A 27426-nucleotide genomic window follows, 5' to 3' on the forward strand; every position below is an offset into this window, starting at 1 on the left:
GGTATCGCTATCACAGTGTTTCTCAGAGTATATTTGTAGCTTAGATATGAAATAACTAATTCTGTTTTAACAATAAATGTTACTAAGCCCTAATGTTTTATATTAAGCAGCTGAAAAACTGAACACAATGAAGGATTCAGGAATATATAACTCAGCTTCCCCTCAAAGATACAATAATCTAGTTTAAATTGAGACCCGTATGATTGAACAGATTGAACAGATTTTCCAATATCCCCCATGCTTGTCAAATAACTATCCTGATTTCCTGACGATTATATATTTATTCATGATTTGAAATTCCTTGATGTCATTCGCAACCCCTCCCTGGTGCCAAAATATGCCAGTAATAGACTACAGTGATTTGTTCTGGTCACACACAGACAGCACTGTATTTCCACATATTAACTCTTGTTAGTGTTCCTGGTGGTCGGCCTCATAAGTGTAATGCTTAGCAAGGACACAGGGGTCAAGTTTATCAGAAGAGCAAAGAAATTACATTTTATTAACTGCACAAACACTTGGCTGAGTCTGCTCAGATTTCTGCAAATTGCTAGTTTGCTCTGGGCCTGCTTAGAGTCTTCATACAGGCATTAGTATAGTCAGTTAGTAAATTGATTTCTATTCTTACAGGATAAAATTCACCCTTTGTGCATAGGCCATCATAAAGAGACCGTGTGCCTTGGTTTAACCAGGGCTGTTGTACTTTTTCATCTGGTGTCCCTAAGTCCTGAGAACTTATTTTGGGATGCCTGAAATGTCCTGTTTTTTCATTTCATCAAAGTTTTCTGGTTTTTGATACCTACTGACTATTTGTCCCAGATGTATTGCTATACTGATATATATGTTTTGCACTCCCTTGTCTCACTCTCATCCCATACTAGGGTGTATTTCATGCCAATCATTCTTCAAAACCAAAGCTTGTCATCAATTGTCCAGCCATGGTACTGCAATATGAATTTGATGAGTCAGTGACTCAGTGTAATTAATGAAAAAATTCTGCTCTGGCAGCATATAATGGGAAGGAATAAGGTATTTGGTAGTTGTTATAGCCTCACTTCTCCTTCTTTCTGTGGTGAGCAGAACCATAAAGAGGAGGAAAGTGTGGGACAGAGTCCATGGGGATGGGGCAGAGCTTTGCCCTTCTTTGATCTGCTCCAGGGGGAGCTTTTCTGACATAAATCGAGCAGGTCAAAGAAGAGTGCCAAAATGTAGAGTACCTGAGTATTCTATGACTCTAATAAATGTTGTCACAAAAGTGCCCCAGTTTGTTATTTTGACAATATGGTCAGTTACTTATTCACCGTATAAGTCTTCTCCCATAGTCAGGGTATTGGAGAGTGGACCGCTCAATTCTGGTTATTCTGTTTCTTATATTCCTTTACTTAGTGAGTGAACAGTGGGATTCCATGTTCTATAGTTCACATCTTCATAGATGTTCCACATTTCTGTGCTCATTGTTTAGGAAGCTGAACACATCTGTCTTTATGGCTGTCTGTCAATCATTTGTTTAGATTTCTACTAGAGGTGTATCTGAAACTTTTAAGGTTTACATGTGAGATTTAGGTTGCAGCAGACTTGTATGCTATCTTTTTAAAATTAATTGAATAAAATTTTGACAAATTGTGACACATAAGACTTTGAAGTGAAGCTGTTGCCTGAAATAAATATTAATGTTTTGTTTGGTGTATTCCCTGAATTTTATCAGATCTTTTTTAGAAACAATCTCAGCTTTTCCTAAGCAAAGAAAATTTTGTGGATTGTGCTGCCCCTTCTGGTAAATACATTTATTTGTTCCATTCTGGGATAATATGTAGGTCTGAATAGTTTTCCTTCAAATTATAAAGTTAAAACAAACAACTAAAGCTTGGAAATGCAACAAGAATAGCATTTATCATAGTATTTTGTTTCCTCTCTCAGCAGCCATGTGAAAAATAAACATTGAAAAAAACATAACTAAGCTGTTTAAAAACAAATACAGGTTTGTTTCAAAGCATGGGTGAAGATTTATTTATCCAAACCAATTTGCCCATCCTTAATTGATATCACATAGTGATTATGTCATTAAATATTTCTAGGAAAAACTGTCAATCATTGCTAAGTTTCTTTAGTGCTATATGGCACAATGTCTGAGTATATGAGATGTTATTCATTCTGAGATGCACAATTCTCATTTTCTAACTTTCCATTTTTCTTCATAGCATTACAGCTGAAAAGTACAGTTTGTCCATACAATCTAGATATAAGATTTGGGGTTTTAAATGAAAGAAGGTTAAAGATCTTAAAAATTAGTTTACTATTGACAATATATTATATGATCTAATCTGTCATTCATTTAAGGGAGTTAACTAATCACAGAAAAAATATATATATAACAGCATTTACAAGGGCATTTTTCAAAACAATCCTGCTTTGTTCTTCCTGTTAGGAATGTGGGACGTTTCATGGGGAGTACGTTGGACGAGCCTGTGGACATCATGGCCCTTATGTCCCAGATGTTCTCTTCTGGTCAGTCATCCTGTTCTTTTCTACAGTAACACTATCATCCACACTGAAGCAGTTCAAGACTAGCCGATATTTTCCAACAAAGGTACCTGGAATATACCTTTTTAACGCAAAAGTTTGTGTGAATCTTGTGGAAGTATAAATCTCCACTGTTGCAGACCCAGTTTCTTGCTGCACTCTATGATTTCTTGCTGGTGAAGTGCTGTAAGTTGTTGGAGTTTTGTAGATAAATTGTTTAATTATCTGTTTTTTGTTATTTTTTCTCTGTTTCCATCTTGATGTTTAAAACAGAAAGTACTTCACAGCAAAATGTAACAAAGAGAAACAGCTTAAATCAGCCTTTAACACTGAAGAGTGACTCAGAAGGGGTTTGGTGCTAAAGGTTAAAAACTCAGCTCTCTTCAGAAAAAGGAATAATGATAAAAAAAAGCTTGATGTTCTAAAGACAATATTACTCCCACTGCATATTGTTCTTCCTTTAGCATGGTGCTCTGTTTACAAGTGATGTGTCCTTCTGCAATCCTGTTCATATTCCTTATATATTTCCCACCCTGTGCATGTTATACTCTTCCAAAGCAAGTCATCTCCCACCAATCTAGATTCCTAGGGAGAGTTGCATTGTCTCCTGATGCTGCTGAAATACTCCTTGCAAGAGTTCAGTGCATGCTCCCCTTTAAACCAGCTCCTCTGGTTGGTGAGGAGGAAGGTTGGAGCTGTTACCATCTCCCACTCCAGAGGTGGCACTGTCCTCATGCATACTCATGGGAGTGTAAGGACTGCCAGTGTGCCTGACCACAACGTGGATGAACAAGAATGGGTCCTTGTGCTCTTTGTGCCCTTTCTCCATGTTGTGAAATTGAAATAGCACAGGGTGAGAACAATCTTTCCCATAAGGCGAATGTTCCCTTAAGCCAGTGGTTCTCAACCAGGGGTATGTGTACCCCTGGGGATACGCAGATGTCTTCCAGGTGGTACATCAACTCATCTAGATATTTGCCTAGTTTTACAACAGGCTACAAAAAAAGCATTAGCGAACTCAGTATAAACTAAAATTTCATACAGACAATGACTTGTTTATACTGCTCTGTATACTATACACTGAAATGTAAGTACAATAGTTATATTCCAATTGATTTATTTTATAATTATATGGTGAAAATGAGAAAGTAAGCAATTTTTCAGTAAGAGTGTGCTGTGACACTTCTGTATTTTTATGTCTGATTTTTGTTAGCAAGTGGTTTTTAAGTGAGGTGAAACTTGGGGGTATGCAAGACAAATCAGACTCCTGGAAGGGGTACAGTAGCCTGGAAAGGTTGAGAGACACTGTCTTAAACTATAAAAGGAATTAAGTTGCAGCTCTTGTATTTGCTTTCTCAAATCCCACATGAATATTTTTGGTATTTCCCTGCTGGAAATGACATTTGGCTCAATATTTCTAGGTGCGATCTATAGTCAGTGACTTCGCTGTCTTTCTCACTATTATGTCCATGGTTTTAATTGACTATGCCCTGGGGATTCCGTCTCCAAAGCTTCAGGTTCCAAACGCATTCAAGGTAATTCATTCATAAGCTGTACTGTGTATGTGTGTGGGTGTGTGTGTGTGTCTATAGTTCCTAAAACAATAGGGCCTTGATCCAGCTTGTGACCCTTGGCTCTACCATAATACATATAAATAATAATAAACTCTTTTTAGTGCAACTTTTATTTTCCAAACCTCATTGATCTGAAATTCCCTGTTGTCTGGGGAATGTCCTGTTTCACAAAAGTGAAGTTTGGCTATTTGATCCTTAGGAGCAAAGGTGAATTATTTTGCTAAAGTGCTGAAGGGAGGTTGGTCTAATTAAAGAGCTTTAGCCAATTCACTCCACCCTATTTTCCTTCTCACTCCTGCCCATGTCTCTTATCAGGCTCCCTGTGCTCCTTTAAATTAAATGCTCTAATAAATTGGTTAGTCTCTAAGGTGCCACAAGTCCTCCTTTTCTTTGTGCTCCTTTAGATTGGGGGACCCAGCCAGCGGACTGTGAAGTTTGCTGTCACATGTTCCTCAGATCATCCAAATCCTAGATTATTATATGGTTTGGGGCATCCCCCTGAGACCTTGGATCATTATCATTGTACTGAATGCAATAAAGTCTGTGATATCCCAGTTAACATATAACTGTTAAAGACTTAAAGAAATGTTGTGTTTACCTTCTCTTTCTGGTCCTATTTTACAGTATGATGTTTAATATATTCTGTGATATTATACAGAGAGATATTAATTTTTCATAGAAGCATCTCTAAATGAAACATATAATTTCCTTAGTAGTGCTCGTCTGTGTAGCTGCAAAGTCAGAGCATTTAATAATCACTAGAATTCTCAACTGGCCATACATGACCTTATGTTTTTGTAGCCCACCAGAGATGATCGTGGCTGGTTTGTCTCTCCTCTGGGGCCTAATCCTTGGTGGACCATTTTAGCTGCCATAATTCCAGCTCTGCTTTGTACTATCCTTATCTTTATGGATCAGCAGATTACAGCTGTTATTATCAACAGAAAAGAACACAAACTAAAGGTATTCAGTCAAAAGGTCATATGTTTTACTTTACCTTCCTGCTTTGCTTTATGTAATGTACTTTCAACACTGCTCAATAAGTTAAATTAACTGTGCATTATTTAGCAGTATTTTTCAATAAATTTAAAAAAATTGAGCAAGTATGTTAATTTTGTGTATGTAATTTGTATTATTTGTCAGCAATTCTCTTTTTACACACGTCTTTAAAAGTGTTCTGAGAACATACGCCACAAATCAGCGAAGCACTTAAGCAGGTGTCATTTAACTTTAAGCATCTGCTTAAGACCCATTGACTTCAAAGAACTTAAACGCATGCTTTAAGTTAAGCACTTGCCAAAGTGCTTTACTTAATCTAAACAGTCATGTCTAATATCTCTTGAAATCCAGATATCATCTGCTGGTGGGCTTAATTTTGATACTCTATAAAGAGGACATGGGATTTTCTTATCACTCTGTTCCCTCTCTGCCTCTCTAGATCTTTTGAATTTCCCCATAAGTGTTTTCTTCTCTTCCCTTCCCTTCCTTCTTGGATGAGGGAGAAGTGTAAAAACTGAACTTTAGAGGCAAAATGGGATCTTAAGACAACATAGAACAACTTCCTTCTGGATGTCTACAGATGGAGATGGGAGAAAGGGGCATCACCTCTCTGAAAAGCTGCTGGGCAAAATCCAACAGCAGGCTTCTGTACTCGTGTATTCAGCAAATTTAGGCCTCTTTTGACATACTTATAATAAACAGCAATCCAATCCCAGATCACTTTAGCAAATGTATTGGCGTCCTTCACTTTGTACTGCCTCTTCTTCGATGATTGTGACATTTGATATGTTCTTTTTTTGCCCTTTTTGTCAGCCTGACTCTTCATGTCAATCCATAGCATTGCATGTGGTTAACTTGACAGATGCAGGAAATTGCTGCCAAGCTTTGGAATGTGTTTTTTCAGCACTGGCATCTGGGAGTCAGATGGCTCTCCTGGCTGCCCTCTTGTCTTGCTGCATATTAGTTTTGCTGGGGTCTGGTATAGCATCACCTGTTGCTATGCTTTCTTGTCCTCCCATATGTCAGTTTCCTTGGATTCGGGGAAAAACTCCCTGATTCTGTATGTATCAGTGCATACATTTCTCCAAAATGTGTCAGAAGGTAAAAAAGGTGTCTCAGTTAGGATTTAGATTTAAACTCCTTCTTTGAGTGCATGTGTGCATATAACTAATCTTTGTTAACACGTCTCTGTGTTTAGCTAGACATGTCTTAGATGTAAGACTAGTGAGATAGTGAAGGGAGTTTTTTCTTTGATTTACCTTATATGAAGATGTCTCCCATGGTAAACAAAATAAATGAATTAAAATGGCATTTTCATGTTTGGTATGTGACTTACATTTCAGAAACCCAAACACTTGTTATTTTAGAACTAAAATTCATCTTCAGAAAGAAACTGTCTGCTTCCAAATCATTTTTTCTCTTTTTTTTTTATATTTCCCATAGCAAATTCTGAATAGAGTATGCCTTAGAGTTTCTTTTTTTAGTCTCTGTAGCAAATCCTTCCAAGTTTGTTTGAAAATGATTTAGTTCCTTTTTTTATGTCATAAGCCATCTGCATGAGTTTACAGGTAAGATTCTGGTTCAACACATTCATGTTATTTACGTGGGTTTTACTGCTTCATCAGAACAGGAAGTTGGACTTATTGCCACATTGGAAAATATGTGATTTACACCATGTGACTTTGCTCAGTAACAGTTTGAACTTTAAGTGCACTGGTGAACCACAGCCTCAGAGAGTATGTCTACACAGCAGCTAGAGGTGTAATTTCCACCATGGTAGATATTTTCTTTTGATTGAGATAGCACACTAAACATAGCAGTGTTGCTGTGGTGGTGTGGGCAGCAGCCTGGGGTAGCCAGCCAAGTACAGTCCTGTCTTAGACCCTAGATATATATTCAGGGAGCTAACCCATGCCACTTTGGCTACACTGGTATTCTTATAACACTATGTCAGTCATATCTAGTATGTATACATCTGCGCCAGTTGGGATTTATGCCTCCAGCTGTAGTCTGAATATACCCACAGTGCTCCTGGGTTTCCAAAAAGAGGGAGAAAAAAGTCCAGCTTTGACAAAAAGTTCGTTTATACGCAATAACTTTATGCAAAGCAATGTTCATTTTCACATACAAGTTGAAAACAAACCAAGGTTGATTTTGAATGCATTTGAGGTTTGAATCAAGTGTTTTACATACCTCTGCTCAGTAGCACAGAAATGTTATAACTTGACTTATCTGATTGTCTAACACAGTCAACCTTTAAAGATGGCATTTCTTTCATACTGACTGTTCCTACCAATGGGATGGTATTTCTTAAGAATGTAATGGGGGAAAACTGAAAAAGCACAGTACCTGATTAATTTTTTTAACCAACCTTCTTAATTTATAGAAGACTATTTTTACAATGGACAAAAGCAGAAACAGATTGAAATCTCCAGAAAAAAATCACACGCAAACCTCAGTTCAGCATGATAATGATACTACTGAGAACTTACTCATTTGATGTGGCATTAATATAAAGGATTTTAAAACATACAAAAAGGTGCATGTACATTTATAGACACTGATGATTTAAATTAGTTTTGTAGCTGCTACTTTAACAATATCAGTGATATGTTGTGGAGGGAAGAATCAAGTTTTGTGTTTCAACCTGTATGACCATGTCTGTTTGGTGTCCTCTATTAAGTTTTTTTTAAAAGTGAATTCATTGCATGTGAATGATACCATATTGACAGCACTGGTAACTGGCATCCACCGTTCTCAACAGATCAGGTCCAGGTAAATCAGGAGCGACACAACTTTTCCCATATTTGCTCACCAACATATCTGAAACTGGCTACAGAAGGACCACCTCTAGAGATGGCTTCTCTTGGTATCTCTCATGACACCACCAGCAAAGAAGCCAAATGATACCAGTTTTGGTAGAAGATTTGTGATATGGACACTTGTCTGCTAGGAACTAGACTAAGACCACCAATTCATTTCACATAATTTACCAAACTATCACCATAATAACCACCTCTTGCTCACTGCTGACCTCAGCTAGATAAAACATGGAAGACTGCTATTTTCTGTTAGGCATTTGAGTTTTTGAAATTGTTTCTAATAGTTAATTAGGTATGCCTGCTGCTAGAGCTTTCCTTAATTCAGATGTCATTTTACATCTTATTATTGTTGCTGTTTCTTTTAACAGAAAGGGTGTGGATACCATCTCGACTTGTTGATGGTGGCACTCATGCTGGGAGTGTGCTCTATTATGGGATTACCATGGTTTGTTGCTGCCACTGTCCTTTCTATTTCCCATGTGAATAGCTTAAAACTGGAATCGGAGTGCTCTGCTCCAGGAGAGCAGCCCAAATTTCTTGGAATACGGGAACAAAGAGTTACAGGGCTCATGATCTTTGTCTTAATGGGCTCATCTGTCTTTTTGACAAGTGTTCTTAAGGTAATACATTTTGAAAAATAAAGAAAAAGTGAATAGTACTGTACTGTACATAGAATTTCAATTCTAATTATGCTTTTTATCGATTAGATACACTGCCATATATTGCAATAATAGCTCTGTGTCTGACAATGATCAATGTATTCTAACACTCACATAATAAAATAGGTAGGGACATTTCATATTTTTAACCAAAAGGGCTTAGGGTGAAATCCTGGCTTCACTGAAGTCAGCTGGAGTTCTGTTACTGACTTCAGTGGGCCCAGGGTTTCACAGTTAGACTAGCCTTGGATTAATGACAGATTTTCATCTAAAAACCAAAGTCTGGTTAAATTACATCAGCAACCGAATTTGTTCAGTATTTGGATAACTTAAGAACATTGTGTGATAGATCTGTGGGTTAAAAAAGGGGGTTTCCAATAAGCATTCTGTAGTTGATGTCTTTGAAATAACCAGCTAAGCTTTCTCACATTCTCAGCAGGTTCCAAGTCAAGGCAAATAACTAGGGGTCTATTCTCACCATATGTGTACATGATTCTTAATAATATCAGTAAGGCTTGTAGGCAAAATCCTTGTCCTAATGAAATTGATGAGAATTTTGACATAGGTTTCATAGAGATCAGGATTTGGCCTTATGTGTGATCAACATGAAGGGAATAGATTGTTTAATGCTCATGTTTTTGGATAATTCTGATTTAAATATAACGTTAAGCATGTTTCACAAAAAAAGTGTGTTGTGTGCATTGCATTTAAAATAGGTTCTTAAATATGGAAAGATTTTCCTGCCCACATACTTTATACCAGAAAGAGTCTGCACATTTTAGCTAGATATTCAGACTCACAAAATCATTGCGAAACAGTTGTGCACTGTACTTACAACACTGTGCAAACAACATAGAAAATTTCCCTTAGCAGTATTATTTATTTTGTTTTATTTACAGTATGAAAAAAGTGTAATCTTAGATGCTTTTTCTGAGAATGTTGGTTGCAATGTTCAGGTCACATTCTGAACAATATTTTACATGAAAGTTATCTGATTATTTTATGTATGTACTCTTACACTTTTATTTCCTGGGCATTTGTATTAATTTTTGAGAACAGTGAGTAAAGTACATTGTGGTAACTAACTGTTAAAGTAAAATGCATCTTCGGAGCCAAATTCTGCTCTATATTTACACAGTTGTAAACCCAGAGTAACTCTACTAATTTTAAGGGAGTTATTCTGAATTTATTCTGATTTGATTAATTCAGGAATATGGCTCTTTGAATTAAAATATCTTTATACATGAGCTGATATTCATTATGTTCTTCTTCCTTTTTTCGCCCTCCTCACCTGTGCAGTTTATTCCTATGCCAGTACTCTATGGGGTATTTCTTTACATGGGTGCTTCATCTCTAAAGGGAATTCAGGTAAAATGGAGTATAAGAAAAGCACACGTTTCTCTGTTAGTGATTGTGTTTACTTTTAAAATGGATAGTCATTTTTTCTTTTACTCTCTATTTACTTTCATATAGAAACTTAAAGGGACACTGTCAAGTTTCATTTCCTGGAAGTGACTAATTTGAAAAATAAAATGGATTTTTCTCTTTAAATAGTATACATGGAAATTAAAAGAAAAAAAGTAAAAACCTTTAATGATTCTTCTGCTCCTCTGTTGATTATTTAAAGGGACTTTTGCGTGGGCCCAAGAGCAACACACTGTTGCATATGCTCCTTCCTCTTCCCTCTGTACCCATGCCTGCCTACTGTCTCTTCCATTTCAGCATTGCTACTACTATTAATGGTAAACATCCACTTGAGTTTCGTCTACACAAGTAGACCAATCCTTTGTTTAGCTGCTCTAAAGCTGGTTTAACCAGACTCTTGAGGATTCCCCTCCCACATGTAAGAGGTACCTCAGATAGGGAAGAGCAACTGTAGCAATTCCTACAGTGGACATGACTTAGGGGAAAGGGAATGCTCTAGTGATTTCTCACTGCTGGAATGGCCCTGGAGGTAGTTGGCAGCTGCAACACCATTGGCAACAATCTACACATTGGGTCTAGGCCAGCACAGAGCTGGCCAAGGATTGTGGGAGTACCAACAGCTCCTTAACATCCCACTCTTTTGAGCTGTGCCAACCACTCCACAGCTGCAGCTCAGGATCTGGCACTAGGACTATTTCTCATGTACTGTTGCAAAGTGAAATGACGTAGTAAAAACACGTATGCCCAGCCTACATGAACTCCCCCATATTGGCTAGTGCCGGTAGAGCGGCACCAGTGTGTGAAAAGTGCTGAGATGGATGCACCCTTGCAGAGCCTGGGGGAGGGGCACACACCATCAACAAAACAGTGAAGTAGGCTATGCACAAAAGTGCTGTCAAGTGCACAAAGAAAACAAACTAAAAGAGAGAGAAGCAAACATTTTTCTTTAATCTCCTTCAATTCTAGATATTTTAGGGTTACTTGTCACAAAATGTGGAAATATGATTACAAGTTGACAGTGTCCCATTTATTTTAAATTTTGTTTATTATCGGTGGGGCTGGTCATCTTTTATTAAGGTTGCCTGATACTTCACATTATAAGATCCTGTTTTTCAGTTGCTTATAAATTTCTTAGAATTTAGCAGCTAAAATCTATGCTTTATATTTCTTTTAGCTTTTTGATAGAATAAAGTTATTTTGGATGCCCGCAAAGCATCAACCAGATTTTATTTATCTGAGGCATGTTCCTCTTCGAAAAGTCCATCTCTTCACCATAATTCAGCTGAGCTGTCTTGTACTCCTGTGGATTATAAAGGTTTCAAGAGCTGCCATTGTCTTTCCAATGATGGTATGAAAATGTTCTTTTATTTTCTCAAAAAGATAAGTTATTTCTCCTAAATTATAATAATTGCTAGAAAACATGAATTGGGTACAGGTATATTCAAAATATAGGTAAGGATAGTTTCACATTGCATGATCTAAGTGAAATTCTATATAAACCTTGCAGTTTGGATCAAATCTCGTTCACTTTATACATGTGAGTAGCCCTACTGTCTATTCTCATGAGAAAGGTGAGTAGGATTTGGTCCTTTTTGATACTCTTTGACACTTTAAAAAAAATTTCTACTTGATTGTTTTACATAAAGAACATCCATTCAATAAGGGTGTTTAATGCCTGGAGAGACTTTTTTGTTAAGAGTTTTATGTCTTGTTGAAATAAATAACTCAATTGATTCTGTTACTGAAATCAATTCTCCTTAGTTATATCATTGACTTAAAAAAAGATTAGTATTTCATGCTGCTTTAGAGGTTGACAGTAAAGATTAACTGGCCCAGAACATACTGCACCCTAAAAAAATTTTTCCAAGCCCTGAAAAATGCATTAGCCCTTCCAAAATAAAGAATTAAATTCCAGCTTCCCTCTTGAATGGTCCACCAACCAAATGTATGCAAGCAAAGCAAAGTAGACAGTATAACATCCATATATATGCTTGTGCCATGCCTCTTGACTACAAATTTAAACACAATCATTTTTGAAAGTGTCCCTTTAAAAGCATATTTACCATTTGTATTTGCCTACAATACCCTGACCATTGAAATAAATGTCTCAACCAGGTTTTAGCTTTGGTGTTTGTCAGAAAACTCATGGATTTATTTTTTACCAAACGGGAGCTAAGCTGGTTGGATGATTTGATGCCCGAAAGCAAGAAAAAGAAACTGGAAGATGCAGAAAAAGAGGTAGGTCGTGGTTTCATTTTTCACTTCCTAATTTTTCTTTATCAGTATTTCCATTGAATAAATCTTAGAGCTGAGTCATCTTCCATGTGACATGTAGACTTAACTGTGTCAGTCCTTTGACCTTGATTATATCACATTTTAAAGTTACAAATCTAAGCCCAGTCCTGCAAATAGATGCACTGCTGCAGACCTGTATGCTAACATAATGTCATACTGAGGTCAAAGAGATTCTGTGTGGGAAGAAGGAATCCTAGTGGTACATCTAATTATGAAGTGGGTCCCTTAGAGAGGGCTATGGTCTAGTGATTTGAACACAGGCCTAGGAGTCAGAAACCCCAGAATTCTAATCCTGGAAATGACAGTTTTCTTCAGTGGCCTTGGACAATTCACTTAGGTCTGGATTTGTAAAGGTTATTTAGACATTGCTGTGCTAAGCATTGTAACACTGACTGATTTAGAAAGCTAAATCTAATTTTCAAAAGTCGTTTAGGGATTCAGGAGCCTAAATCCCTTTGGCCCCAAATTGGAGTTTGGGTTAAGTACCTAAATCCCTTTTACAGTGGTATGTAGACTCCTAACTCAGTAAGGCATTGCAATGCTGAACACAGCAACTTCTAAATATTTGACAAATCTGGGCCTTAGCCTCTCTACCTCAGTTTAACCATCTGTAGCATGGGGATAAAATTTACTGTCCTGCCTCACTGGTACATAGTGAAAATTAATGTTTATGAAATAATTTGAAAACCAAAGATGCTATATAAGTGATAAATATATTAATTATTAATATTTACTATTTGTAATATATGTCCAAAGCTATCAGAATGAAATTTAAAATACACTGCTCTTTCTACTTCACACTGTAACTGATATACCAATGCAAACAAGAGATTTGAGTCCACATCTGTTGTCTTTTTTATTCAAACTAATTATAAGTAATCAAGGTACCTTTTTCACATTTTGAGTTGTTGGAAAGGAACCCTTTCCATATCATGCCTATGTTTTGCTTATGTGTCGCTTTCTTTCACATTCCAGATAGCACGGCATCAGACAACAAAACTGGGAAAATCTTTTTTTTTTTTTTTTTTTTGCTGCTGCTGCTGCTTTATTTCAGTCACTGTCTATTTCGAGAGGTTATTTTTACATGTTTTGGCATTTCTAAATATTTGGAGCTATCATTAAAACTGTTTAACTGTCAAAAACTTATGAAGCTGTGAAGCCTGGAAATGACAAAATTAACTAGTAATAAAACTTCTGACATGTAGTCTAAAGAATTAATTGGAGAGTTGCTATCACACAGATTTTAAAAATAGAAATATTCTACCCACAAGAGTATAAATAAAGTTGACAAGATCTAAAAACTTGTTTGACTGGATCAAAATTTCATAATTTACATTGCTTTACATTTCTAGGGCCTTTCCCCCCTGCTTTGCAGTTTTCTTTTGTATAATATTAATCTCTTCCAATACACACTTCGGAGGCCATTTCAGAGTTAACCACGCAAGCCATTTTGAGTAAGACCCGAACGGACAAAATACACTTTTCTCATTATAAAAATTAACATGGTGACTTTTCTTAACAGGTCTAGTAGTAAAATGGGTAGGGAGAAAAACTCGGTTTTGGCAAGGCTTAAATTCCCTCACTGTGGGAAAGGATACCAGCATTTATAGCTAGTGCCAGATTAAGAGTGTGGGCTCGGAATATGGGCCATATAACCAGGGTGCTGTCACAGTCAAATTCTGTGGGACCGTGGTGCCTGGGCACCAGGAATATTCCTGGCCTGGGCTCCAGCTCCAGCAATGTTTGAGGCCGGATCTCTCCCTCAGCCCCACCTTCCACCCCCTGGGCACTCCCCGCTGCGCATCCCCCGGGTGATTTAAAACAGCCCTGGGCCTCCACCCACCACTGGCAGTGCAGTGGAGCTGAGCAGCTTCCTGCTTCTCGCTCCACATGGCTGCTGACCCCATCCTGCAGCCCCTGTGCGGGGTGGGTCTGTGTCCTGCCCCAACCGCCCCTACGGCCAACAGGAAGCTGCTGGGGCAGTGCCTGGGGGTAGCAGCACACGGAGCCCCCCCCAGTCCTCCCTGCCTAGGAGCCCCAGGAAAGTGCCGCATCCCCAACCACCTCCCAGAGCCTGCACCCCCAACCCCTTCCCACACCCTCCCTCCTGCCCCCAAACTCCGTCCCAGAACCTGCACCGCTCACCCCCTCCTATAGTCCCAACCCTTGCCACAGCCCAGAGCCTACACCCAAACTCCATTCCAGAGCCTGCATCCCAACCCCAAACTCCCTCCCAGAGCCTGCACCCCCCCTTCCCACACACCCTCTCCTGCCCTCCGCACTCCCTCCCAGAGCCTGCACCCAAACTCCCTCCCAGAGCCCGCACCCCCCTTCCCACACACCCTCTCCTGCCCTCCGCACTCCCTCCCAGAGCCTGCACCCAGCACCCAAACTCCAACCCAGAGCCTACACCCAGACCCCTCCACACCCAAACTCCCTCCCAGAACCCAACCTCTCACCCCTTCTGCACCCACACTCCCTCCCAGAGCCTGCACCCCAATCCCCTGTCCCAGCCCAGGGCCTGTACCCCAGACCTCCTCTCCCCACCCAAACTCCCTCCCAGAGCCTTAGGCAGGTGTTGGGGGTGGGGCAGGCTCTGGGTGTTTTGGGCACCACCAACATTTGTACAAACCACCTGCTCCTGGTCACAGTGCCTACAACACAGTGCCTGCCAGCCTCTTTCTACTCTGCTGCCTCCTACTCCCCAGTATTGAAATAACATTCCCACCCCTTTCCTTTGGGTTATTGGTTACATTTGGCATTCATTTCTTGTGATTCAGTCTTTATGGGGTTGTGTGTGCTGTGCTGGGTTAGCGCAGGCTGCTATAATCACATCGATTGGTCAGTGTAGGCACACCTAACTTTGAAGCATTTGCCTGGGTTCATGTTGTGCAGACACTATTATTTCCATGGTTCACCTGAGTTGTTTGTTTTGTTGGATTGCAATGTTAAAGGGTTGGCCATGGGAGCATGGGTTAGGGTCCCCGCACTGGGGATAGAATTAATGGGGCGCATATAGACTCTCCTGCACCCACATTTTCCTATAAATTAGGTATCTACCCACCTGTAGTGCAGAGAGTTTTAGATTTGCAGAGAACCTGGCACTCTTGCAGAAGACATTGAAGTTTCCTCATGTAACAGGTTGCATGGGGCTGTGGCCCTTAAGTGGACCCTGGGATGTTTGCTGGACTGCCTGAGGCCTTGGAATAATGTGGGCTCTGTAGAACATTAAGTTTAAGTGGGGTATACTTGAGGGTATATATTAGGCCTGGGGTATATTTGAGGGATGCTCTGGATTTGAACTCAGAAAAGAAATAAGGCCTGTAGCTCTTGCCCTCTCATTGTTGACAGGATATGTGGTTTTTAGGAGTTATGTTTTTCTGGAGTTAAAGGTTTCACGAACTTGCAATATTTGACCAACGGATTTGAACGCACAGCCCCATTCTCCTTAGCCCCTGGTATTCCCAGGTACCTTTTTGTGTTCCACTGAAAATTAATTTTGAAGCCCTGGCTCATTCACTGTATAGTAAAATTGTGCATGCAGACATAAATCTGGGATTACCTGATTCTTGCTTGCTCAACAGTGCAGCCTAAATGTCTGCTCTTACATAGTATTTGAAATCTGGTATATACGTTCTTTGCTGAATAGTTATTAGTAACTTCGCTCTCTTTTTGTTACAAAGGAAACTTTTATGTTTAGCATTGAAAAATACCATTAAGTGGAAAATTGTCCTTCAAATACATTATTCTTAGCATCAGATGTTTCAAACATAAAAAGCAATTGGAACTGTATCCTCTGTTTTAAAGAACTTTAGTAAATATTTAATACTACAGAAAAGAAAGGTTATAACAGATATAAAAAGATCCATGCTCAGAATATCATTTTGTCTCTTGCATCTAAATTTCTTCCTCCTAGGAAGAACAAAGTATGTTAGCTATGGAAGAGGAGGGCACTGTTCAGTTACCACTTGAAGGTCATTACAGGTAAAATATAATTTTGATTAACTTGGGGCTGATGTAAGCAAACATGAGACAAGGACTAAACAATTGTATAAAACCCTGTCATGCCACTATACTCTGACACAGTATAATTAGTTAATCTTGGCATAGAGTGAAATCTGTCCTATCAACAGGAAATATGCATGTGTGTTAGCAAAGCACAAATATGCATCCCAAACTCGTGTTTAAGGCTTTGTGTCCTAGCTTCCACCTCCCTTGCCTTGGGACCTGATCCTGCAGTCTTTATTCAGCATGAAAAAAGTACATCAGTGGAAGTTTTGCCTGCAAAAAGACTGCAGGATCAGGCCACCAATGGTGAATAGCTGGGCTGGCTCTTGGTGCACCCACTGCAAGACTAGAGTGGGGAGCAGGGTGGGAGGGCTCTAGAGCTCAGGCTGCAGCCCTGCAGCCAAACTCCATTAGCCAGTGTCAGCTGGCATGGGCCAGCTGTAGACATACCCTAAGAGGCCACAGACACAAACAAGACCCTAGTCTTGTAAACTGGTGCAGTTCATCAAAAATTTTGGAGCCACTTTTTTTTGCATACCAAGCCTTGATCTGTATACAAATAAAGTCATAAATGATGTACAATATTTAGTGTTGTGCTATCACAGATGGAGGTCTTTAAAGCTTTAAAAATAAATATATGAAAGGTTAAGTCCACAGTCCTACAGTTCTTACTCAGAAGCAGTCCTAGTAAAGTTAGGGACATAAGTCAAGGGTTCAGGAGTCTACTGTTACTGAATTTTTAATACCTCTTTTATTTTAATAGAAAGGACATTCGTTTTGAAATCATTAAAAAAATCTTTAAACTACTCCAGCTTTGCAATGGTTTTAAAACACTGTAGCTTGCATTTGGAGTTGCTTAGTATAGTCTAAAACAGTGTTTCTCAATCTTTTTGATACTAGGGACTGGCTGGCTGCCTTCCTCAACTGTGTCAGGGAGATCTCCGGGACCGTCACCGGTCCACAGACCAGGCATTGAGAAACTGGTTTAGTGAATTGATCAGAGTGCTAGGAACCAGGAGTTCTTCCATTTTAGTTCATTGATATGTTCAGTGGCCTTCGGAAACTCACATAACCTCTCTGTATCTCATTTTCCCCATCTATAAATTGGTAGTGATACCTACTTACCTTACAGATGATGTTAGGATCAATTAATTCATGTTTGTACAACATTCTGCAAGAGTCAAGCACTAAATAAGTGACATTAATGGAGTATGTGTGAAGTTGCTAATAATATTTACTAAGTTCTAATATAATTGTTTAACATATTTAAATATTTATTATCCTAATAATCAATGACCAAGTCCTGCTGTATAGTAATATAGAGAACAAAGACTGATCACTTGTGATATTGTGTGTTCATTTTCATCTAGAGATGATCCATCTGTGATAAATATTTCTGATGAAATGGCAAAAACTGCCGTATGGAAGACACTGCTGATATCCTCAGAGAATGCAAAGGATAAGGAGTCAAGCTTTCCTTCTAAAAGGTTTTAACTTTTAAGTTATTAATATATTAAACCTCATGTATTGGGGCCAAGCAAAACAGCTGATTTTTTAAATTGAAAAAGGAGGGACTATAAAAGATTTTTAGCTACCACTAAGTTTATTTCTTGAAGAGTTATTTATTTTTAAAAATAAAGACAACATGGTCATCACTGTAACTGAAATGCTCACATACAGCACCCATTAGTGTTAATGAGTGTTATACGTATACATTTAGGGCAGAGTAGAATGCTTGAAATTGCAAAAAAAAGTCTCTTTCATTATATATATTTCAGAATATTTACAACTCCTATTTAGAACAGCCAAAGAAATGTAATTTCCTGTTGGCATAAAGTTTAAAGTATAATCCAGGTATATTGTAAAATGAAGAGAGCATTTTTGTCCATGCCATAGAGTATGAATATGAATGAGTAGATATGTTAAATGTATAGTATTTATTGTAAGAAGTATCTTCCGCTATTTCCATAACTTTTAAATTAACATGATTTTCTACTTAATTGTTTCATATCACATTTCTGTCATAAGCTCCCCTTCCTAATCACTCTAGAAGCTGATTCCCCAAAGGTAAGTCCCTGTTCCTCAACCTCCTCCTTGATTGCATTTTCCAATTTTAAATAGTGTCTTCTGGAAACCCAGATGACTTACTATATGTAATTTTTGGGGAGACAAAATGAATGGAAAACTCATGATCCATGTTTAAATAATTCTGTCAGAATCCTGAGTGTCATTTTGTGATACTTGAAATAGGTACTGTTCTATAAGGTCTAGAAATGTTTTTCATGTTTTTGAAGACTCAATATATACATTGTCTATTTAAATGACAAATTGAATTTACTCACAATATGTACATTTTTATTTGTCCAGTAGTAATTTTTATTATTTTAATCCAGAATTTGTACCCTAGATTTCTAAATCCAAGAGATATCCCTGGAAAGTTGACTTTTTAATTGCTTTGGGAAGAGATGACGTAGTAGAAAAAATTTCAGTGAGCGTCACTAAACGGAGTGAAATGAAATAGAAAAGCTGTGGTCCTGAATTTTGTTACCCCAAAATGGCATGCTGCTTTTTCAATGTGTCTCTTTCCATAAACAGCATAAACAAGATTAACAGTTGGTGACCGAGAATCTTCATTTCAAATCTCTGTAGACCAGCTTGCTCATGCGCTCCATTTTAGCACCAATTTACTATCAATCAAAATAAAAATATGGCTCTGATTTTTGTCTCCCACCCTCTATAAAGTTCCAAAGGACATAATCACAGTAGATTTGTCATTGGGAGAAGTGTATAGTGAGGCTGTGCTGGGGAACTCTTTAACCCTCTGCATTTAAGCACTGTCTCTTAACAACTATGTGGATCTACTGATCAAAAATCCTATATTGGAAATGCAATAACTGCAATTTCAGTGATAGCTAAAACACGAACACAGAAATAGTTTCCTCAGTAATAAAGTTCTAAGCACACTGCTACTCATTTGAATAAGCCTCTGACCTAGATTATTTCATTATGAACCCAATTTTGAATCCCTGTATGTAACTTGAGTGCATGAGCCTTGCTCAGAGTATCTCTGTGGAAACTAAGGTAAAGAATCCTATTTTCAATGGGAGAAGCACCAGTGCAACCCCTCAATGGCTGAGGGGCCCTACAGGAGTTTCCACTAGAAGCTGATCTTGAACCTAAAACATATAGGGCCTCATCCATGAGTGACAAGCATTACAGATTTGTATTCTTCTGCATTTAAATGGAGATTGTAAGCTTCTCAGAGCAGGGGCAGTATCTCATTTATCTACCAAGTGCCATGCATATCTATGGTGCTGTCTTTAAAAAAAAACAAAAAACGTACAATAATAATTGTGTGTGTTTGTATGTATACACACGTGAGAGAGAGATTAGTTATAGGAGCCAAATTTTCTGTTGGAATATGCTGGTGCACCTCCAGTGACTTTAACAGAACAGCACAAAATTTACGTTGGCAAAGAATTTGGCTCAGAAGATATTGGTGAGGTTGTATGGGGTGGGTCTCAGGAGATAATTTGACCTTTATGACTATTCATTGTTTCCGGATGAGTATTGGCACTTCTTTTACTCAACCTAAGATTTAGGGTCTGGGGACGAAGTTCATACTCATGTGAGTAAGAACTTTAGGATCAGGCCGTTCGTTTTTCATTTTCAGGCTTTTAACCATAAAATCCTCCTTCCTGTAAATGCCCAACCCGTAGCTATAGAAATCTAAAGTCTGCTGTGTCTAGTGGCCTAGTGTGTCTCAGTTGCCTGGGTGGAACACGGGGAGAGAGGTGGAATCCAACAAACAAGGGACACAGTCTTTTCATTTTTGTTCTTTTTAAACAAAAGCAGGTTCATATCATGCTTAGTTATGACACAGCAGAAACAAAACTAAATAAGGGCCAAATTCTGTTCTCAGGTGCATGTGTGTGGCTTCCATTGAGTTCAGTGAAAATTTTATGCTGACATTTGAGGATACAGTTTGATCTCAAATGGATAGAAAAGTATTGAAAATAAATGGATGCAATGGTAATAGTTATAAGAGTGACCACACTGAAAAGTTCAAGGGGCTTTTCAGGTAACCAAGGGAATGGGATGACCATATTCTGTTTCCTGCAGGAACGTGTGTTCTGCCATAGAGAGAAAAACGTGCATGGTCTTGTGCTGAAGGCAATTGCACTTGTGCTTTTTGGGACTAAACCACTAAACAAGCATTTAATATAGCATTTGTCTATAGTCCTGTCCTCGTTCATGTGTTATCTGCCAAACACCAAAATAATATGACTAAATGAGGCGAATAGAAACAAATGAAGATCCTGTAATAAGATTTCATATAAGCATTTATCACCAGTAGAGTCTTTGTCCAGTCAAAAATATACCAAGCCTTCTGAGTGCTTGAATCTTGGAACACTTTGACCTTTGGTGCTAATATAATAAACAAAGAAACAAACAGATCAGCGCTTTAGGAGCTGCAGAGCTGCTTTAGCAGAGGAGAGGTTAGGTAAATGACTTCTCAGCCACTCCAATGCAGTTACCCTATCATGGACTCTTCTGTCCCTACTCCTGGCTTACTGGTGCTCCATAGCCCCTTAGCCCAAAGGATCTGCAGAGAACCTCAGCAAGGGAGACATCCTCTTTAGCCAGCACAGCCCATTTAGATTTCTCTGGCTGATTCAGTGAGAAGGAAAAATCCACTCCTGATGTCAGACTATCAGGGGATATGCATCTCCTATGTCATCCCCAGGAGACAACCTGGCAGGGTAGAGACTCTTTTCCAGAGGTGACAGGACTGGGCAGTTGCATCCAGCTGAAATCAGTATTCCTCTGTTGTTTCCAGAAGCACCCCTAGAAATAGGCGGAAGCCCCCACAGCCAGGGAGATAAATTTTGGGCTTGATTTAACAAAATGAAAATAATATCTGTACCCTTAAAAACTACTTGTGTGAGGGAAATTTTACAGGAGCAATTTTGGAGACTCCTTTGAAAATATGCCCCACCTTATTTAAATCATGTTTGGATTTGGACTGGTTCTCATTCACTCCTGCTAGGGAATCATTCCTATCAGGAGGTTATATGTATGCTTCAGGTTTGTATTTCAGAAATACATATTGCCATTCTTTGTCAAAGGGTTGATTTACCTGCACTTTGGAAGTGTCTTTAAATTTTATTAATGTGACTGGATGAATCTTGCTCTAAGGAGCTCGCAGTGACGCTCCTTTCACATAACAATGCAACCTGTTTGTTGTGCGGGTTGTCATAAAATAGGATTCAGGACAGAGAAAATAATCACCCTTGCACATATTGTATATTGCTTTCTGTAGGCAAATCATCAGCATTTTTCCATTAAAATTGTGTTAGAATTTGAATCAAGACTAGAAAATATTCTTGTTAATATGCTGCTGACAACTGCCTTGTGCATGGCTGGGATACCCCTTTTAAAAAAATTGTGCCTGGCATCACACAGCATAAATGTGAACTAAATCAAGGATTTAAAATTAAAATAGTTCAATTTTTTTTTCTGAAGAAAGGAAGGACCCTGAGGCTTCCATGTAAATTTGCTAGCACTGCTCACTGTCTCTTCAGATAAATTGGTCCAAAATATTTCTCATACATGAGTGATGAGAATACACACATTTACAGCAAAGAAATACTGGAACCTCTTGTTTGTGCCATTTCAAAAAATGCTGGTATTGTTTCAAAATTGTACCATTATCATTGTTTTAAAAAATCATTAACAGTAGTACAGTATTTAAAAAAAAAAAGCAACTATTTTTTCTTGCATGCTCGCAGATTTGCACATATGTAAACTTTCAGTTTATTGTTGACTTACCTCCTTACTAAAATGCTGGCCAGTGTCGTCTGTACTATGGAACACTGCAGTTTTTCACACTTGCTTCGCAGTTTGTGCCATGCAGCATGAAAAGTTAATGCAGTCATGTGTTTTTTTCCCCCAGGTTCAATGCTCTAGCAACTATGATAAGCTCTGCTGTAATATATATTCTTTTTTATTTCTCCTCCACCCCCCACAGTGCTGAAAGCAGAAGAGAGAAGAAAGCTGACTCAGGGAAAGGTGTTGACCGGGAGACTTGTCTATGACTTGTTCTTCAACTTATTTTTACAAACAAATGAAAGGAGTGCCACAATCATTAACATAACTGATTTGATCATATATTGTAAACTTTGTCTTTCATCCCAAACTAGCACAGGTAATGTAAGTAGTGCAATATTTATTTCATTTTCTTCTAAATGTCTACACTGTCAGATATCTGTGCAAAAATCTACTGTACCCAATGCAAGAATCTTCACTTTCCTTGCTATGTGTTAGCCATTTGTTAATACTGAATTCATCTAATCAATTTAGTAAGCATAGTTTCTTTCAAATTTAACTTAGTAGCTTTGTACTGGATTTTTCTACTTCGCCTGTGTGAAAATCCCTAATAACTTCATTCAAGACAAACTTGAAACATAGCCCCATTTCTTTTTTAGCTCTAGTCAATTATTTCAAGAGACCCAAATTAACGAGTAAAAGTTAGTTTTAAAGATTTTTGTGGTTTTTTTTTTAAATAATGACTGACCTGATCCTATCTCGCTAGAATAATCCTTACCCATGTGAACTTTCCCATTGAACTCGAGGGTTACTCTTGCACTAAGAGCACTGTTATCAGACCTAATATTTATGCAGTTTTCCTTGAATTAATACAGAATATTTAATATTCACATTTGTATGTAACTGGAACATAGAATCACATATCTAATATATAAAACATTCTCTTACCTTGTTAAAAATGAATATTTCACATCATTGGATATTTCTTATGGTATTTGCTAAAAATGCAAGTTGTGATTACAGTGTCTTATACTGTACTGAATGTTGCAGTGGTCGGTCAAACAGCTGCATTATGTTGTTAATGAACCCAGTATTTTATAATATTAGTGGGAATTTTGTAGATACAAATCTTTACCAGACATATGCAGTTATGTTGCCCTCCTAGTGATGATCGGTTTTCTGTTTAATTGCCTAAAACCTTTAAACGCCAAAAATAAAATCATACAGTATGTTGCACACCTTTTATTGTTACTCCTCTGCTTACAGTCATGCCCTGCTGTCATCCAGATATGAATCATACACAAGAGACTTAGAGCTGGTCAACTGTTGTTTTTGTTACATGCTCTTTTCATTATTCCATTAAATGCACATTGATTAAAAACAAAACTCAAAATTGCAAATTAAGACATGGCTTAAAACTAGGACTATCAATTAATCAGAGTTAATGTATGCTATTAACACAAAACAAATTAACTAGTTTAAAAAATAGGCATGATTCATTGTAGTTTTAATCGCACTATTCAATAATACCAATTTAAATTTATTATAAATATGTTTGGATGTTTTTCTACAATTTCAAATATATTGATTTCAGTTATAACACAGAATACAAAGTGCACAGTGCTCACTTTATATTATTTTTATTACAAATATTTGCACTGTTAAAAAGATAAAAGAAATAGTATTTTTCAGTTCACCTCATACAAGTCCAGTCAGTCCTACTTCTTGTTCAGCCAGTCACTAAGACACACAAATTTACATTTGTACAATAAAATGTCATCTGAAAGTGAGAACAGGTGTTCACATGGCACTGTTGTAGCCGCTGTTGCAAGGTATTTACATGCCAGATATACAAAACATTCATAATGCTCTTTCATGCGTCAATTTCCAAGCCAAAAAAAAATTTCACATTTGTAAGTTGCATTTTCATGATAAAGAGATTGCACTACGGTACTTATATGAGTTGAACTGAAAAATACTATTTCTTTTGTTTCTTTTTTACAGGGCAAATATTTGTAATAAAATAATAATATAAAGTAAGCACTCTGCACTTTATATTCTGTGTTGTAACTGAACTAAATATATTTGAAAATGTAGGAAAAATCCAAAAAATATTCATAAAAAATTTAAATTGGCATTCTATTATTATTTAACAGTGTGATTAAAACTATGATTAATCATGACTTTTATTTTATCTTGTGATTGTGATTTTTTTAAAATTGTTTGACAGCCGTACTTAAAACCATTACAAAGAAGTTGTTCTACTACATACAAACTGATTTTACTACGGCATGATCCTTCAGTCTTTAACCAAGCTAAATTTTACAGAAATAAGGACTGTAAGATCAGGCATTAAAGCATTTGAACAATAACAAAAGTTTTAGAGCATTATGTGGAAATGTCACGATTTGTTATTTTTTAACAAATTAAAAAACTAAAGAAGGCTAACTCTTATCATTGTGTTAGTGGCTTCAGTCTTGTAATCATTACAATGATCAATTTATAGGGCTTTAAGGCTTCCTAGCTCTTCCAATACGCTAATAATCGCTCCACAGAGCTAAAAGGAGTGACTTTTCACACCCAGTGTCCAACACATGAAAAGCACTGCTTCTAAAGCTGTTTTGACTAATCTAGCCAGTGCATTCTGTTGCAAATAAGTAGGATCACTGTTCTAAACTCTACTTAGTATTATCAAAGCCCTTTAAGGTCATTTTTAAGGAAATTATATTTAATGGGTGCAAAGAAGGATTTACATTTAAGAAAGAATGGTTTGTATTTATAAATTTAGGGAAAATGCAGACACATCAAGGTTAGAATGCTTTGTTTTTGTGTACCTGATGATACATTGTAACATTCCAATTGTTTTAAGCTTAGTATAGAAATACAATACTGGTTCATCCCTGGAAGCAGCCTGCTGGTGTTTTGATATGTTGCTGACTTTCTGTTACCGATGATCAAAGTGAATAGGAAGTTTCACATAACCAACTCTTAGAATACTAAAAAATCAGTGTATTCAGTGGCATTCTGTATTTCCGTTCAGTATCTGAGTATTTTTTTTACAGTCACTCTATTCTTGTGAATTTTAATGCTATTCCAATGTTAATCTTAACATTTTGAAATCACATCAAATATAATGCAAATGTAGTGTTATGTATTTACTTCTAATTTCATATTCCTGGTCAAAATTACTGAATTTCTTTGATGTAATTTATTACAAAAGTTTAAGTAATGTGTACATGTGAATAGAATATTGTGTTTTTCACGACTAAGAAATGTTATGTGGAAATAAATATTTATCCTAACAGATTTTCATTTTTATATTGCAAGACACAATGATCTAGTCTGTGGGGCATTTATGCAGCGTGATGTGTGTTTCTTGTTTTAAACATCTGAAATGCTCCATCAGGTAGACATTTTGAAATGTTTCACTTGTACACTAAGGAAGTTATGTGGGTGGAGCTCACAGCTCGGTGAACAATTTGGAGTAAGTAATTTAATTGACAACTGTATGTCCCAATCCTGCAAGCTACTCTGTGCAGGTGGATCTCTGTGTCTAGGCAGTGCCCTATGTAGGTATTCAATATACAATCTGTATTAGCTAATTGTGATTGATCACAAGTCACATGGTTTCTGTTCTGCGATTGGATGAGTTTAACTAAATGTTAAATTGTGGCTTTGCCACAACCACTGAACAGAGGTGGCACATAGTTGCATTGCCCCAGGTGCAGACCATGATTTAGTCCCAAGACAGCTTCTGATTCCTCTCCTTGCTGTGGCGGAGCTTATGTACACCAGCCATATACCTTACACAAGTTATTTCCCCCGGTGCACTGACTCACCTGTTCTGGCAGGTCCAAGAGGGTACTGAGTCGAGGCTCAGCCTTTCCCCCACCCCCTGTCCTGCCTACAGGCAAAGGAGGGCAAGTTGCAGGCCCAGCGAGGCTGCTCTCTCAGCCTTTCATGAAGTTTGTAATAAACTGGCGCTTGAGGATGTAGAACTCAGTCTGTACAGATTGCAGTTATGTACACTCCCTACCCCCCATGTATTTGTATTGTAGTCACTGGCCATAGTTATAACCAACACTGCTTTTGCAGTGTTCCAGTCTCAGCTGGCACTGGCCCATTGTACAGAGAGTGCAGATAAAATCTGATTTATAACTGGATTGCAGATGTGTGTGTTTTCCTCTGCTCACTGGATTAAATTGATCCCTTATATAACATCACCAGAGCTGGCTTAGGCAGTAGTGCCTGGCCTACAACTGCAGTGAATCTGTGACATGTTGGAATCCATTGCAGCAGGGAGAGGTGAAATGCTGGGCGATTTATTGTTTGTACCACACGGCATTTCATGCTGCCTAAATTATGTGGTGACAACTTCACTGCTACTTGAATCAAGGAAGTTTCTCCAGCACCTCAGGTGGGACATATTGCTTATGCCTAACTGGTGGACACTGGTGCCTAAATCCACCTTGTGATTCTAGCCTGGGGGGTCTCCCATTCTGCTCTGTCTTACTCTGGTGTAATTAGATGGAGTTGGGGAGGAATGTGGGTGTATGAGGGATCAGAAACAGGCCATTGTATTCTTCCTGAATGTTCGCCTGGCATCCAACCATGCAGCACTGCTATAAATGTGGTATCATTCATACCCCAGTAATATTACAGCTTCATGCTTAAAATCAGTTTTCAACTATGTCCTCTTAGTTACTTATCACGTAAGTGTCTTAAATTACTCAGCATAATACTTTGAGATACATTGTTCCGCCTCATAGATAAAATAAAACAGAATGACATGTCTAGAATCCAGAGGACTTTGCCTGTCAGACTCTAGCATCATTGTTAGCTGGAGGACAGCATGTATTGCTTATGTGTAAACCACCATGGACAAGTTTCCTGAAGCAGATTTCCCTGTGAGCACTAATGAAGAAATTCTGTGCTATCCTTTATGAAGCACTCATATTTGTTTTGTGTAGTCCTGTGGCCCATAAAAAAACCTGGTTTCTACATGAGAGATTATTTTATCCTGGTTGACATTTTTTCACGGTTCTTCTCACGTCTAAGAATGTAGCTATTATGTGAACCTATGGCATCCGTCAGGGAAGAAAAGTTCCTTGATTTACTTGTCACTTCTATAGCTTGTTGTGATCCTATTCTAGGTAATGTTTCTTCTCCCTTGAGTGAATAGGATCTTTTGTTCATTCGTTCATTCTGGCATCAGTGAGCTGGCTGTTATTCCCGCTTAGAGGAAACAGAATACTTTGAGAACTTTTTAAGTAGAAGGTGCTATAGGGATAAAGT

General features: G+C 37.9%; 1 protein-coding gene across 5 annotated transcripts in view; it reads left to right on the plus strand.

Moving 5' to 3' along the window:
• Positions 1–27426, plus strand: part of SLC4A10 (solute carrier family 4 member 10) — a 285654-nt gene that overhangs the window by 254389 nt on the left and 3839 nt on the right. For 3 of the 5 annotated variants that reach the window (XM_084643433.1, XM_084643431.1, XM_084643432.1), the window contains exons 16-25: positions 2426–2587; positions 3942–4055; positions 4896–5057; positions 8284–8535; positions 9874–9942; positions 11174–11347; positions 12115–12237; positions 16211–16278; positions 17673–17789; positions 22334–23712. In XM_084643433.1, coding sequence (XP_084499559.1) covers positions 2426–2587; positions 3942–4055; positions 4896–5057; positions 8284–8535; positions 9874–9942; positions 11174–11347; positions 12115–12237; positions 16211–16278; positions 17673–17789; positions 22334–22400 — 1308 coding nt within the window. In that variant the 3' untranslated portion in view covers positions 22401–23712. Of the gene's footprint in view, positions 1–2425; positions 2588–3941; positions 4056–4895; positions 5058–8283; positions 8536–9873; positions 9943–11173; positions 11348–12114; positions 12238–16210; positions 16279–17672; positions 17790–18330; positions 18370–22333; positions 23713–27426 lie in introns of those variants that run through there. The other 2 variants (XM_084643434.1, XR_014713600.1) reach the window with 2 other exon arrangements.

This window comes from Lepidochelys olivacea, assembly GCF_965140295.1.
Source record: "Lepidochelys olivacea isolate rLepOli2 genome assembly, chromosome: 11".
In the NCBI taxonomy this organism is placed as follows: Eukaryota; Metazoa; Chordata; order Testudines; family Cheloniidae; genus Lepidochelys; species Lepidochelys olivacea.